Source organism: Myiozetetes cayanensis, unplaced genomic scaffold (assembly GCF_022539395.1).
Source record: "Myiozetetes cayanensis isolate MyiCay16 unplaced genomic scaffold, myiCay2020 scf5-8, whole genome shotgun sequence".
NCBI classification, from domain to species: Eukaryota; Metazoa; Chordata; class Aves; order Passeriformes; family Tyrannidae; genus Myiozetetes; species Myiozetetes cayanensis.
Genome location: NW_026087742.1, coordinates 107,225,241 through 107,241,389, shown reverse-complemented (window position 1 = coordinate 107,241,389; position 16,149 = coordinate 107,225,241). Strand labels below are relative to the sequence as shown.

Sequence of the window (16,149 nt, the reverse complement as noted above, 5' to 3'; positions counted from 1 at the left end):
TTAAAATAAAAAGCAGCCAACCCTTAAATGCTCACCTTAAATCAAGTGCATTTAAATAAATCAACAACTAAAAGGAAGATGAGTTGTTTCTTTTTCTGAGACTATAAACTTTTCAATTTTTAAAATGTATAAGTTCTGACAATAAGCTGTTATACAAGTTGGTTGAATGTTACACCATTAAAGAAATTCTCATGTTTTGTGTGAGGTTCATGTGGTACAAGCCAAAGATCACAGTGAAAAATATTCCAAAAAGTAAAGCAAAGAGCTTATGTTTCTCTGACTGATTAATATCCACCTAATTGTATGTAAAATTTTTAAAAACTTTGAATGAATGTGAGTGAAAATTAATGTCTCACAACTTACAGTTCTGTCTTATAGTGTTACTACATTTCTATAGAGACATTAGGTCACATTTCCATTTACTGTCATAATTTGGTTTACTATGTGTAAATCCTTACTTTATCTTGTAGATAGTTTAATCCAGTTAAAGTCAGCTTTAAAATTTTGTTTTTGTATTTCTTCTGTATCCTGCTTTTCCCCCCATCTCAATGAATAGCTCTTTCAATATATTTTCTGTTAGCACTGAAAATTATTTCCTCATGATCACACCTAGCTTCATGGGGAAATAGGAAACGTCAATCAGATTCTCTCTCTGTTTAGGTTAGTAATCAGGCTCAGTTTGCTTAGTCCAAAAGTTCAGTCTGTGTTTTGGGTAGTTCCTTATGATGTGTAAAACCTAGCAGGGGGCAAATATCTTTGTCATATTCTATTACATACAGTCTGCATGCCTGATTATATGAGAAAACACATCTTAGAATCTGTCTTAAGCTTTCTTCATGTCTTTCAGTATAACATTTGTCTATGGTTGGAACATAAATAATTTTAAAAGCTTGAGTTTTTTATGCACAGTGGTCTCCTTAGCTGTTAAGCAATTTAATATGGAGAACTGTGTATTACTTAAGTCCTTTCTCTATTTAAGACTAAACTGTGAGCAGAGGAAAAATGTCCAAGACCTGAAATTCATTCTATTTCCTTATTACTGGGAAATAGAAATTGAGAGAATTTTAAGAGTTTCATTTATATTGGCTGAAATATGACAGTCATGTCAATTTGACCTTTGTAAGTTGTTTTGTATTAATTATAAATGTTTTCCATGTTACTTTTATTAATCTAACTGCATGCTGCATGATTTTCTACTTCTTCCATTATAAGAATGGCAGTATTTTTAATTTCCAAAACTGATATTTAGTTGCAAGCTCTCTGGGTCCTGCTGTGGAGTCTGAATGTCATAGAAGTATTGTTTCTGATGGCTAATCAGATATCCAAGTGATTTAACCTCAGTATGTCATTGTCATCAAGCTGATGATGCTGATGAAGAATGCCTGACAATTAGTGATGTAAAAATACCAAAATAACATAGACACTATTTATGTGGTTGCTAAGTTAGTTGTTAGGGGTTGCAAATATTAGAAGAGTAGCCAGCTCACTCCTCACTTCTCAAAATTCTCAGAAATACGCTTTCTTTTTGGTTCTTGTGTTGTCCAAAGGATATTTCTTTTGTGAGCTCAGTAAAAGGAGCAAAATACAGAAACCATTATAATTTTCTTAATCCTGGTGCTCACTGAATTAGCCTAAAAGTCCAAATCTAGCAATGCTGTGAAACAAGAATCCATTACATGGTAGATAAATACCTTGCGGCTTCTGGATATTAGTAATTAGTCTTTACTGAAGCTAACCACTGCCTCAGGATACTTGTGTTTTGATTCATCTGAATACCTTTCCACCATTAAATTTTATAAATCCTCTTTTATCCTTTTCCACATTTGTCCCAGGGATTTTGTATGCTCAGGAGTTCCACGGTGTAAGGAAGTGGCCAGATTCAAACTTTGGAGTGTGAAATCATAAAAACACCTAAAGACTGTGCAAAGGAGGTGAAATATTAATAAATAAATGGAGAAGTATGAAGACAATGGGAATTATGCATTATTTGAGCAGGGAAAGAGGAAGCTTTTAGTAGCTGTCAAGGCCACAGTGTAACAGTTTCAGCTTCTTGAGTAAGATTTTATCAGTAGTCTTTGCAGTTGAATCATTGTTTCTTCTCTGTTTCCTCTCCTAGTAACGTACTAATATATTTTTACATTTTATATTTTTGCATTTGTTTGACATACATTTTGAGTTTCTACTTAAAATATTATTTTTGTCATGTTCCTAAGCTGTTGCTTTAGACTGACCATTGGAAAAACTTACTGTGCAGTTGCATAAATGCAGCAAGAATTAGGTCCTCTTCTTATGCACATAATTCTGGTTTCTGCAAAAATAAAGCCTTGTCAAACAAAGAATATGCAGAAGAAGTTGTTTGCCATGTGCATGCATTGTATGGTATTCCTGTTCCCATCTCATTTTGCCATTGTTCAATGAAATATTTATGCTGAGGTTACCAAAGGTATGAAAATTCCCTCACAAAATACATGTTTTCTCCTCTTAGCTTTTTAAGTTTGTCTTTTTATGCATGTTATAAATTGAAGAAATGTAGTTATCTTGGAAAGCAGCCATGAAATCCTAATCAATTTCCAAGTTTGATTTCAAAGGCTTAGAACACCTAATTATTCTCATCTGACTTCAGCAGCATTTGTGCATGCTCAGATGTTTCAAATTTTGATACATGCCATTTTTTATGCTTTTGTTATTACTTTAATAAAAATGCTGATATGTTTCAATATAAACATATGCAAACAAAGTGACAAAATTACTTCTTAGGAATATAAGACCTATTTCCACAACTGAAACTTCTGTGATGCACATTTTGAACAATGTGGTGTGAACTGGGAGACTCTGGGATGCATAGGGAAAGACAAGTTTTGTGGACCATTATGTTGCTATATGAAGGGAGACATTTTACTGGGGTTTGATACGAGTTGTTCGGGGTCCCAGGGCCAAGGGGAGTGGAAGGAACTGTCTTTTTTTTTTTTCCTTCCCTCCCTTCCTCTGTTGGCTTGTGAGTTTTCTACGCTGAATATTTTCAATTGGTCTTTTGTACAGTCCTCCAAGGTAGAAGCCAAAACTGAAATTCCAATATCTGTTCACTTCTGTTTCTCTATTAGGATGGATGTGATCAAAATATGTATGCAGATTGATTAAGGTGCCTCTAAAAGGCATTAGGCTACAAAGAAAATTACTCTTCTTTACTGTTGCAAAAACATTGGAATAGAATGACAGTATGTTTCTTCAGTGTAGTTTATGATCCTGTGAAATGTCACACTTGCCTTGAGTTGTCTAGACTGGAAAAGAACAGCTGTAAAAAGAATGACAAATAGATGTTTTTTGTCTTTTTCTGTACTGAATCTATATTAAGGAAACACAGCTCCTCTCAGTAGAGCTGATGAGTTGGCACAGAACTGAAATAAAAATCAATGTTTATAATAGGTAGCTGTCCTAACATCAATACTAATATTTCTTAATCTTCACTTAATGTTATAGGTATGAAATCCTTCATTGCAAGCAGTTCTGAATGATGTATGAAATGAAAAAAAACCCTGATCAATGCACAGAATACATACAGGCAGCAAATATATTAGTTATCTAAAATGTTCATGTCTAGTACAGTCAGAAAATCCTAGTTTGAGTTGAGGGGCATGAGATCTGCAAGATTTAAATACAATTTGTTGTTGCAAACAAGCTTGTAACTTGCTCAGACAATGCCTACATAATGAGTAAATGAACAGTACTCATGTTTAAATCTAATTTTAACAAATAATTCACTAGTGCTTCAAATATTCTAAAGTGGAGTAATAATTTCGGGGACATGTTACAAAATGTAATGATGTTACGTTTCTAAAAATTGCTCCTCCCTTTACTTTTCCCTCTACTCCAGCATGGAAGAAAATAACTCAAAATATGGGAAATGGAATTATGTATATCCTCTTTCTTCCTTGCTCTCTCTTTGTCCGGGTCTGTTTTGTTTTTACTAATTCTCTCTACTCCACTCTCCCAAGATAAATATAAGATGTTGTGCTTTGTCTCCTTGTGTGGATGAACAATGTGTCCAGCTCCAAACTGAGTATCTAAACTTAACAAATCCCGATGTGCTAATGCCAGGTAGATGATTTTTGGATACTTACTACTTTTAATTAGTTCCTTAGACAACTTAAAAATAATCTAAGAAGTCTCTGCAGAGTTGTAAGCAATATGTTTAACACATACTAAAGCATGTTGTTCTAGTGTTACTATAGATATTAAAATGTTCATAAGTGGGACCTATGCCTGACTGCTTAAAATGAAATACATCTTGCACTTCCTCTGTATGTCACAGGCTGTCTACTTCTGAATGCAGCACTTAATAGACAGATATTGGCCAAAAACCCAATGCTATTGTGTAACTTGATGGGCAAGGATGGCACCTCACCCTAAGTTCTTCTTTTGTCTTCAGCAATGTAATTTCTACAGCTTATGTCTGTCCTGTATGATAGTTTTCCTCACTTGTTTCTGGGGAAAAACACAGCTGGAACTATTGGTGGCTCTGGGCACATTGCTTAGTTCTAACTTTAATACATTTTGTCTTAAAAATTCTAAAAAGCTCATTTTCTTTGTAATGGTTGTCACCATGTGTGGATGAAGACTAAAAGTGATTTCTATTGTGCTCTTATTTTTCAGTATCTTAGAGACAAAAGAGGCAAACAACCCTTCTTCCAATCTGAATGTTTTTTTCTTTGTGTTAGGAACTACATGTGTCACTTCCCAACTAAAGCTGTTAAATGAAAAACAGAAACCTCAGAAAGAAGCTGAAGGAAGAACAGTTTGCAGTAAACATTGTGGCTGTTTGCAAGGTGTTGCTCTTTTGAGCTGTCTAGAAATTCAGTGAAATTCAGGAACACTAGATGTTATAGGGGGTAAAGGGAGCACATTTAACATGCCTTGTAATCCAGGTTTTCTGGGAAGTGCTGATATTTAGATTTTTATCTAATTTTTTTTTAGCCTTCATCTGTACAAAACAGGAGTTTTCCCAAATGTGGAGGTAGTGCTAGGCAATCATGTTCTGATGTGTATTTCTGAAAATTTAAGATCTTTCAGTCACTCATACAAATGGGCCACTACAAACAGTGTAAGTAGCTGTGAAATGGGAAGGGCTTTAGGGGAATCAAATTTTATTGTATTAGCCCCTGTCCCACCCCCCCTCCTCCAAGTATCAGTATCAACAGTGGCTTTTGAGATTCTTTGCCTTACTCTTTGATTATTCTTCCTTTTCTCCCCTTGAGAGAGGAGGATGCTTGGGGATGGTGAGAGGATGCCAAGAGACCTGACAACGTGCAATCTGTAATAGGTCTCTGTGAATTAAATAAACCAGAACTTTGATTCAGATACAATCATCATTCCTTTGTCTACTTCAGGTGAGGTAAAACAAGAGTGGGAAATATAGTTCACTTTTAATTTACACAGATGTTTTTAGGGGCATGTTTTCTTTCTTTCAAAGCTTTGCAAAAGTTGTATAATAAGGAGAAGTCTAACCGTGGGCCAGTAGATGCTGTCAGCTTTACAATGATAGTATCTTCACTGTAAGAACAGGGTTTGTGTATTGTAAACAATTGCATGTTAATACCTTGGTCTCATTAATTGCAAACTTCTCTGATACATTCTCTGATGTCTCAGTGGCAGCTTCTCCTAATTAACTCAGATACTAATTGGGTCAGATGAAATAAAGTAGACAGCAGTCAGTCAAGCAGACTAGAACAGCCTGTTCTCTAATTGCTTTTGACAAAGAAACAAAAAAGGAATTTGAAATATTACAGAGTAGTGCTATCCACCATGGTGTACTTAGAATGGTTGTTTGTAATGAATATTTTAATGCAAACTGAAACAAATGTTGGTCTTTTGCATGAGGTTAACCCATCCTTCTCTGTGTTCTGCACTTGTGTGACATGAATTTGGAGCGTCTGTGACCATGGAAAGCATTTGCCTGACTTTTTTTTCATAGGAGCAAATCAGAAAATCTGGGACAATATACCTAAAAATCAAAGCTGTCCAAAGTTTTGCAGCTTTGCATCACTAGGTGGCATTTGCTGAAAACAGAACAGCAATTTCATTTTTACATCAGAAGCTTGTGTGAAACACTAAGTAGTAGTGTCATGTTTAAGACTCTGATTACCTGTTTTAAATCATGATGCTTCTTTCAGCTTCACTTGTTATTAGTTACAAGTCTATAGTTCAAAAAGTTTGTGGGCTCCTATTTCACCTTTTTTATGTGTGCTGCTCTGACTGGCTCATGAATGTATGTTGTCATCCTTAGCCCTTTGTCCTCTATTGCTCATATTTGAACAGAAATAGAAACCTAGATGGTAAAAATCTCCAGCTAAGGAAGGTCACAGTTAGTCCAACAGTAAACATTTATCTTCTGACTTCTGAACAAAACAAAAATAATTGTGTATTTTTCATAAAGGCTATAAATATGAAAACTGTGGGTAATTTCATCTAGTTATATAACCTTGACTTTTTTATTTCTAATAATTATTCTCTGTTATAGTAATGCTTCCCATGCAGTGCCTCTGTCACAGCTTACTCTGATATGGCCTGTGAATAACTAAATGCTGATCTCCCTAACAAGGTTTAAAAAAACACCAAAAAATGAAAAAAAACCCCAAACAAACAAAACCACAAAACAAAAACAAAACAAAACCAACAAACCAAACAAAACCAACCAAACAAAAAACAAAACAAAACCACAATCCTATAACCCCCGTCCCCTGACAGATAAACTTCAGTGTTGGCCACAGCTTTCCTCCTCACAGTGCATGTAACTCTCCTGGTGAAAACCATAAAGGCTAGAGCCATTTAAAGTTTTTCCTAAATAAGTTTCCTATTTCGGGGGGATATTTTTTGGTGACATTGCTGAAATAAAGGACCTGCCAGTGCTGCTGTTTTCTGGTCTGTAACTTTTCCCACAGCAGTGACAGGGACATTTATAATGCTGGGGTTCTCTCCGAGCCGACTGTGTAAGAGCAGCCAAGGTGAGAGCGCTGGCTTTCACTTTGAGTTAGTTTCAGCAGTTCTCAGATCCTTGGTACAGAGGAGTAACAAAGCTTGTTACAGGTGCACTAAAGATGCTGTGTACACAAACCAATTTTATTAGTCTGTGACTGATGAGGATTTTCTGGGTGCTGGCAGTAGGATAGGGCTGGCAGAGGGACTTTGCTGCCGTGTGGCCGTCTTGAGCCTGTCGACGTGTTCTAACACTGCCGTCCTTCCTGGGCAAGGAGCAGAGTATGGAAACACATATGTGCTCCAAAGAGGGAGAAAAGGCTGATACTGATTCTCTCTGTCTTCAGATAATGATTCCCATTTTCTCTGGGAAGGAACAAAAATGGCTTAAAAGAAAGAACCTCTGAAACCAAAGTCACTTCAGTCAAGATGTATTTAATCTGTTTACCACGCCTAGTCCCTCCTTCAAAGAAGTTATATGTTTGGTTTCCTTTTTAAGTGTCAGTTAGATTCTACCTTTTTGCTCAAGTCAGTCCAACAACCAGAGAAGGGTCTGAGCTACAAATATTACCTCCTTACTTGGAGCACAATATGATTTCTGCTAACCAACCTTACAAGTTGTTAGTTGTTTTTGGGAGATGAAAGGATCAAAGTATCTGTCATCAGGTCTGGTAAAAATTTCAGGTTTGGGCTGCAGAGTTGCAGTAGGTTTTATGTATAAGAATTATAATAGTAGTAGTAAACCAAATGTGGCAAAAAGCATTTTTGTTGATTTTATGTAGCATCGCATGATGTATGGAGCCCCTGGTGGTCCAGTGGTAAAGGCGCCGCGCTATCACCGCGGAGACCCGGGTTCGATTCCCGGTCAGGGCCACTCCCGGGCAGGTGGGGCTCGTCAGCCCTTAAAGGCAACCCACCTACGTCCTAAGGACCTCGCTGCCACTGTCCAAGCTCGCTTGGCCCCGGCAGATGAACCTTAGGATTAAAGGGTGGGCTCAGTTCCGCGCACACTGTGTCTCACCTAAAAAATCCAATGCGCAGGCTGGAAGGTGGAAAGACCTTCCCCGGATCTTCGCTCGCGAAGACTGGCCATTATTATTGCATGATGTATTAGCAACATTTAACTTCTGCTTCTCTAACCTGTAAAGAAGATCAGAAAAAAAAAATTCTGCTCAAATGAATCCATCAGGAAACATTATTTTTCCCCAAATATACTCGTTTGACAAGACTAAGTTAATATCGATCAACTCCTGGTTTTCTTTCACAGTTTGGTAGTCTTGGTAACCTTTCCCATTTTTTTATGAATTTAGTACATTTTATAGCATTAAGCAGACTTATCCTGCAAATGGATTTTGTTACTTTTAGCAACAAAAGAATGCTCTTTAATCATCCTCATTGGTGTTTTTTCAAGATACTTGGACATACTGGCAACATGATTTCATTTGTGTCTGACTGCCAAGAATTTGATAATACAGTTAAATCATATAATATTCTGCAAGTTCCAGAAAGCTGCAGTGGTTTCATCTCCTATAGCACTTCTAACTGCCATTGGGGTCTAAGTGAAGACAAACATATTACCACATTTTTAAGATTTAATGTATGATCCCCAATATTCAGAAAATACTGTTATAACAATGGTATGATGCTAAAATATCATGGACTTCTACTGATATGTTATGAAGCCTGCTTTTTATTTGTCGGTGTATGTATATGACATTGAAAAAGAGAGAAAAAAGAGGACACATACACAGGTGAATATCCAAATAAATAATAATATATTCCCATGTAAAGATAATAAGTCATAAGCTGAACTCTTTTTGAAGCACCAGCTTCTCAGACAGAGATAGGTTAGCTCTTTAATTCTGAGAACTGATTTATCTTTTACAGAGAAATCTGATGTATTGAAACTCTGGGGCTTTTTAGATTGCATTTTAGGAGTGATTTCCCTTTGGGAAAAACTTACTGGATCCCAAGTAGTTGCCGGTTAGAAAATAATAATAATTAAAAACCAATAAACAAAAACAGTTAAGCTTGTGTTTGCATAACTGTCAATAACAGAGACCAGGGTATTTTTGGTAGATTGTGGTTCAAAACTCTTTCAGGCTGTTATACTTGAAAGCCTAAGGCAGGAGTGGCTCACCAGCACTTGAGGGACGTGTCCTGACAATCAGTGTCATGTTACTATAGATGGGAGATGAAAGCACCGATATTCTGTTTTCCATGCCCTTATCCTGCTGATGATAAGAGGCATGAAATCAGAACCCTCTTTCAAAGCATGCTTACCTTCCATACAAAATCAAATGGAAAAGGTTCTGGAAAGCTTTTCAAAGGGAAAAAAGTGTGATGTTTGGTGAGGTTTTTTGGTGTTTTGTTTTTTTTTTTTCAGCTTATACAGCTAAGTCATTAGTACTCCACTTAAGAGCCAGTCAGCAAGAAGACAAAGGCCATCCCATAGGGCACTTCAGAAAAATGATTGTCTATTTACCATTCTGCTCCTTCCTCCTGGGTCAAATCCATAGCCATGGAGAAGTACAATCAGTTCCCAAAATGCATCTGTGTGTGGTAGACCAGAGGAGGACTAGGCCATATGCTGGGAATGCCATTACCAATGTATCATATGTAGGTTGTTTGCATTATCCTGGTACTTTTGGATGCTAGTCAAATCTTTTGGGCTAAGCTGCACATGCTCTAGTAGTTCTTTTGTTTAGACTCACTGCTTCCCTGCATATGATCTTCTAGCTAAAAGATATCATCCCTTTTTTCTTTCCAGAAAGGAAGTATTTATCTCTGCCTTTTTCCATCTCACTCCTACTTTTCCATATGTATTTTCTCCCCAAGGCACGGTAAAGGTGTTTACTTCCCTTTCTCTCTTCCACCCAACCGCTTCCTCATCTTTCTATTTGTTTGGTTGGTTATTGTTGTTGTTGTTGCTTTCCTTTTTTAAGCTTTCCTTCTCTTCCAGGCTGGCACTCTGTTGTGTTCTCTTTGTTTTGTACTGCTCCTGCTGCTTTTCTACATGTGACATCCATACTGGCCCTGAAAAGCACTCTGTAGTTTTACCCTAAACAGCTAATTAGTCAAAGTTAGGCCAGAAGACCGAGACCTTGTATAAACAATTTCAGTGCTTTAAAGAATTAAAAAAAGAAGTAAAGTCAGGAAGTAGTTTCCCTTAAACCTTTATAATGAGAGAACAATTCCAACTAACATAATGAAATGAGGAAAATAAAAGGTTTTCTCAGCCTGGGATTCAGTCTGGGCCAAGTAGTTCAGAAGTTCAATCTACTACATGAGTCTGTCTGTAGCAATCTTGTAGATTGGGTCTTAGGACTCCTCTTATTTGTCCCCTGAGCACTAAATGGAACCCCTCCCTCTGAATTCCTGCATTTGAAGGAGACAGAGGGGAGCAGAGTTGATATTAAGTCTTTTTGGTTACTGATACTCCAACTCATTTCCTATATTTGCCTTAAATTTTACCAAATCTGTCTCATAAAATTTTGGTATACTATTTCTCAGAGGATTTAGTTGTCCTTTTTTAAAAAAATCTATATTAATGAGGGTTTTGAGAGTCCCATTTCTACTGAGCTTTTGAATAGCTTCATCAGTGTTTTGAAAAGCTGAGATGGTCTGATTACAGTGATTTGACTCTGGTGCCACAGTAAAGTCTCAAGGGTAGCACAGGGAACAAGGAGTTTTAACAATATTCAGATTAAGGCAACACACTGCTCATCAGTGTATTTATAGAAGATGGACAAAGAATTGTATATTCCATATTGCCTTACATGAGCAATAGACTTAAATTCATTGGCTGTCTGTCAAAGCAGTCTATTGTATTTCCTGTCAGCTTGTGAATGTCTTGGATGACCTCAATGACTAAAAATCAAAGCTAGTCCACTCAAATATAATTCAGTCATTCTATTGCATTGATTTCTTTTTTTTCCCCTCAGATAAGCAAGAATGGGAAGGGAACATTTCTCAGCAGTTGTAGTTACTGGCAGAGTATTGTAACAATGTGCTGGAAATCTCTAAGAATAGTGAGTCGATGGAGCCAGAGTATCAATAATGTGACTATCTGTGGCCTCTTTTGTTCCTAGTGTTCCCACCATTGCTGGTACTCACTCCCACTCACTGAAGAAAATCCTGACCTTTTCTCAATCTGCATTGTTTGGCTGCTAGAAAATCAAATAACAATTTTGAAGGTTTCATTCTCTGAGGTGCAGTGTTTCAATGAACCTGCTGTTGCCACGAATGAGGGAATTGACACCTGCCTTAACACAATTGTTTCAAAGTTTTTAGCAGTATATGAGAATTTTTTTTCCTCTTACTTGCTCACAGTTCCTGGTAGACAAAATGCAGCTATTCAATTATTGTTTAACCCAGTTCACAGCAACATTGGGTAAGAGAATAAGATAAATCCCCTCCTTTCCTGTTTGTGTTCCTACCTGTGATGGAACTGCTGTTGAAGGGTGCATAAAATCTTCTATCACACAACTGAGCCTCCTGTCACTGCCTGTCTCTGCAGTGATTCAAATACTCTACACACATTATGTCACATCTTTTTTGACACCCCAATGACAATTTTTTTTGTTGTTTGTTTAAAATTAAACTTTGTAATCTGAGGATGTGGACTATTTACTGTACCCCTCATGTACCAGTAAACTTTTCTTGAATGTCTTCTAATGTTCAAAAATGGGCTATACTTACTCTAGAGGAGAATTTCCTCAGTCACTTGTGTCATAAATCACTGCCCAGATCTGTGGAAAGCAGAAGATGCAGTCTTGATGTTTCAATCTGAGGGACCAGTAAGTCTCTGTCCTTGGAGATAATAAAAACTATACATGGTCTTGGAAAGTCTGCTACAAATAATCCTCCTTGATTTGGGAGTTGGACTGAAGATCCCTTATGACTTCAACCATTCTCTGAGTCTGTGAAAGAAGTACTTATTTACATGAGTCAAGAGCAAGAGAGGATGAAGATCCTCTTAAAAAAACAGGGAAGGATGCATGTGTGCAAAGTGTGCAAATTTCCTTCTCCCTGCTACATGTTTTCTGTGGGAAAGTGGCTTTTATCATGCAAAGGGAATGATATAGTGACATACATAGTGTATGTGTCTGAACCTTGGTTTATTTTACAATCTGCTCAGTATTTGTCAGCTCAAATAGTTTAAAAGTATTACTTTTTAAAGACTTGTTAACACTCCTTTAAGTTTTCAGAATAATATCTAGGTTATAGCAGATATTTGAAATACTATTTTTTCCTAATGCCATTTTTCATTCAATATGTTTGGTGTTATTTGGGGGAGTGGAGACTGAAAAAATAAGTGTAGTAATAAATGCAATTTACTAAGAGTTGACAACATAATGTTAGGGGGTTTCTTGTGGAAAATAGAAGGGAAGTACGTTGGAGTGGTAGGTTGCAAACTTGAGCTGTTAAGTATTTAGGAAATTGGTAAGGTGACCACTTGCCCTTAACAATAGCATCTTAGTTCTGTTGAATCCTCATTGTTCCTAAGCATTCTTCAGAGTACCATTTGTCTCTATTGCCTTTGCCACTTGATTAAATCTCAGAACTGTCCTTTGTCAGATGATTAACTTCAAAAATACTGCACTTTCTTTCCTGGCCATAATTTCTTATGAGGTCTAACCTGGAATAATACTTCTAAAGCCAAATGTGCAGTTAGCTAGTCTGAGAGGTTTGCCTTCACAGATGCAAATCTGGATGTTCATCCTACCAGATACCAGACCTGTAAGTTGCATTTGTGAAAGTCTGTTCAGTGGTACTACAGGCTGCAGGGCATGAAAATCAGGTAAATCTCACGGGTCAGTATCTCTGCTTTCTGGAAGGCTTTCTATAGACCTCAGAGCATTCATTTTCTGAGTTGATAACCTACAGAAAGGACCTTAACCCTATTCCACTCAATGTCCATTATTTCATCATTTTGAGGAAAGCATTTCTACTGTGGAAAGAGATCACATTATTGTGATAAAGGAATTGGGAGTCCTTGCAGTGTTTCATGTTTAGATTTAACCCAAAGAGAGACAGTACACTATTTTGAATTTTTTTCAGCTTGAAAGAAAAGAAAGAAACATACTCTATTACACTTGAACAGGTGAAGAAACTACCTGTCTAACCATTTGCTTATTCTTATTGGCTCACAGTAGGAACACCTACAAGGACATTCATTGGCTCACTGCTGAAGGCACTCTTATAAAAACAGCATTATGAAAGTGGCAGATGAGTATTCTTGGCATATTTCTGCAGCACCTACCTAGACAAATGTCATTCAGCTTGCACATCTAGCATTCAATCCATAAATCTGGGTTAGGAGAACATCTGTTTTGAAAAAAAAACCCAACACGTTTACAATGGGGAAATCATGCCATGAATAAGCAAAAGATTGTTTCTATTTTAGGTTAGGACACTATCACTAACAAATTGCTGTGGTATAACTTGTCAGAGCAAGCACCTAGAGATAAAAGTGCTTGCAATGATCTCTGTATAAAAATAACAGCATTGGAATAGATTTGTGTTTACAAAGGTAGCAGAGTGTTGCCTGAACTTTGAATAAGTTTCAGACTTTCAAATTGTGGGTTTGACTCTCATTTTTCCCAGGAGACACTGTTTTTTATTACCTCAGTGGACATGAATTAATTGCTGTCTACTAGTTAAATCACTCACATATATCTTTGTGGAAAAAAAAAAAAAGGAAAAAAAGAGCCAAAACCCACAATAACAGAGAAAGAGACCCACTCTGTTACTAAACATGCTATTACAGCTGCCTGAGGTGGAAAGACAGAAGTCTGAACAGTTTGAAAGAGGCATTTTTGCCTCTTTCCTTTTCTCTGCTAAATACCACATATTGTTCTTTGAACCTATTTTAAGGTTGCTTTTGGCAGTTTTATATTTATATGCAATATTGTATATGAAGTTGCAACATCAGATTGAATATGTATCTTCCACCAACAAAATGCGTCCTCCTCTCACCTTCTGTGTACTGCACATGGCTGGAATGAGACAAAACTCATGTAACAAACAACTTACTAACAGTCAGCAATGAGGGAGGTGTTGCTTGTGGGGAAAAATAAAATTTTTAACAGCTTTAGCATCATGTATTACCAAAAGCATGCATCTCCTTCACATGCTGTTGCTTTTATATGAGTTTCTAACTATTCAAGTACCACTTTCAGCCAAAGGATGAAGCAGGCAGCATTATTTGGGGTAGTCAGCAGTAGAACTCGAGAGTTTATTGTAGCAAATACTCATATTAATGGCAGAATGAATATAATGCATGTCTTCTAAGGCAAGTTTCCAGTTGTACTATTATACTGTCAAGCTTTTAACTCATGATCATCTGAACCCAATTAGAATATACTCCTTCATGTATACAGTATTTTTTTATAATGAAATAGAAATTTTGCAAACTCTAGTATTTTGTTCATGAGTATATTGTATCTTTGAGACTGGAAAACATTCTTGAGGAAGGGTATTTTTAAAGTGCTGCTGAGTTGAGGTTTTAAGAAAAGAAAAGATATATTTGTATCAAAAAGATTTGTCTTGTCATGTCTTGTCATGGCTCCTTGGAGGGGTGGAGGAGGGAAAGCAAAGTACATTATTAATGCTGTGCATTTCTCATGTAGCTCATCCATACCTGCCTTTCAAATTCATCTGAATCCATTATTAATTGCTGAACATTTCAGATGGGAATTTAATGTCCCTTTTTATTTAAGAAGTGTAGAGAATTTTACTGCAAATCAAAAGGCTGTAATGAGTGAATTTTATTTTAGTGTAAGCATTTTGCACCCTTATCCATATATGCCTTTTAATTCTAATTTGGTTGATTTTATTTTGTCAAAGAAAGAGATCTGTCCTTCGTATTGCAGGGATGATGCCTAATAGTTCTTTTTGAGCAAATGCTTATTATTATGTAAAGCATTAGTTTAAAAGCATCTTTCTTTTCCAACCTCTATAATATACATCAGACTTACACCTTGTTTGTCCATATCCATTCAGCATCAAGACTGTACCTGTAACTTCTACATAACCAAGGCCTAAGATAATCATCTCCATCTACAAAGTTTTCATATTAAAGGATTGAGGAAGAATTTTGTGTATGGTTGAACAAATGTAGGTATTTTTTTCTTTCACCACTGGAGGAAAACTACATAACAATTTGTGACAGGTAAATAGTTGCAAGCCAGAATTCTAAGGCATAAGGTATGGCTGCCAATGGAGAACTATTATTGTGGTCCAGAAGGCTTTACTTTCTCAAGCAATTTGATAAGGTGCACATAAACTTGTTGTTTCAAGTACTTTTCTAAAAGTGCTGTAGAAGAGTTTCCTGATGCCAAAACCATTGGATGACATGTTGGGGATTTTTCCTACCTGTATTAAATTAAAATTTAGAATGGGATATTTCAGATCCTACTGCAATATGTTCTCTTTTAGAGGGAAGGACACCATAGCATGGGTCAGAGGAACTAGGGATATAGACCATGACCATGAAGGAGACCTGTTGACTTTCAAAATATGTTGATGTAATTGTCAAGAACAGAATACATCCAAACGTGTCCTGAAGTTGTTTGAAGTATCATCAGTAGCTTCACAACAAACCAAGACTGAAACATTAATCATTAATATTGTACTATTTTGTTGAATAAATCTAATGAAGTGCTTTACTTTTTTTCTGCAGATGAACGGGAAGATGTTCAAAAGAAAACTTTCACAAAATGGATAAATGCACAGTTTGCTAAGGTAATCTATCTATTTATTTATTTATTTACCAAAATATCTTTTGTATCTTAAAAAACCCAGAAAACAAACTCCAAATATTTCTCCACTGAGGCCTAATTTTCAACATAACATTTAAAAGTTTAAGGTTTTGGTGAAGGCAGTTGACTGACTTATTAGAAAAAAATGTCCAAGTTTTATTCATCTGATTTCAGTAGAGGTTGAAATGTAATAAGCCATCCTTCTTTCAAAATGTTCTCTGCCTCAGTGTATTTGCCTTTTCTCAAACTAGTCATGCATATGTACTGCTGTTTGTTTATCTCCTTTATGTCTCTAATAAACTGAGGATTTTCCTCTTTAGCCTTGTGTTTTCTTGTTTCTAATTGCAATTACAAGTTTAATAAAACTAGATGAACTAGAGAGGAGAAAGGTTAAAGATAAGAGGTGTGATCCAGT

General features: G+C 36.4%; 1 protein-coding gene across 10 annotated transcripts in view; it reads left to right on the top strand.

The window, feature by feature from the left end:
* DMD (dystrophin) overlaps window positions 1–16,149 on the top strand; it is a 1,047,400-nt gene that overhangs the window by 163,128 nt on the left and 868,123 nt on the right. For all 10 annotated transcript variants that reach the window (XM_050333288.1, XM_050333286.1, XM_050333290.1 and 7 more), the window contains exon 2: window positions 15,656–15,717. In XM_050333288.1, the coding sequence (XP_050189245.1) occupies window positions 15,656–15,717 (62 nt within the window). The remainder of the gene's footprint in view (window positions 1–15,655; window positions 15,718–16,149) is intronic.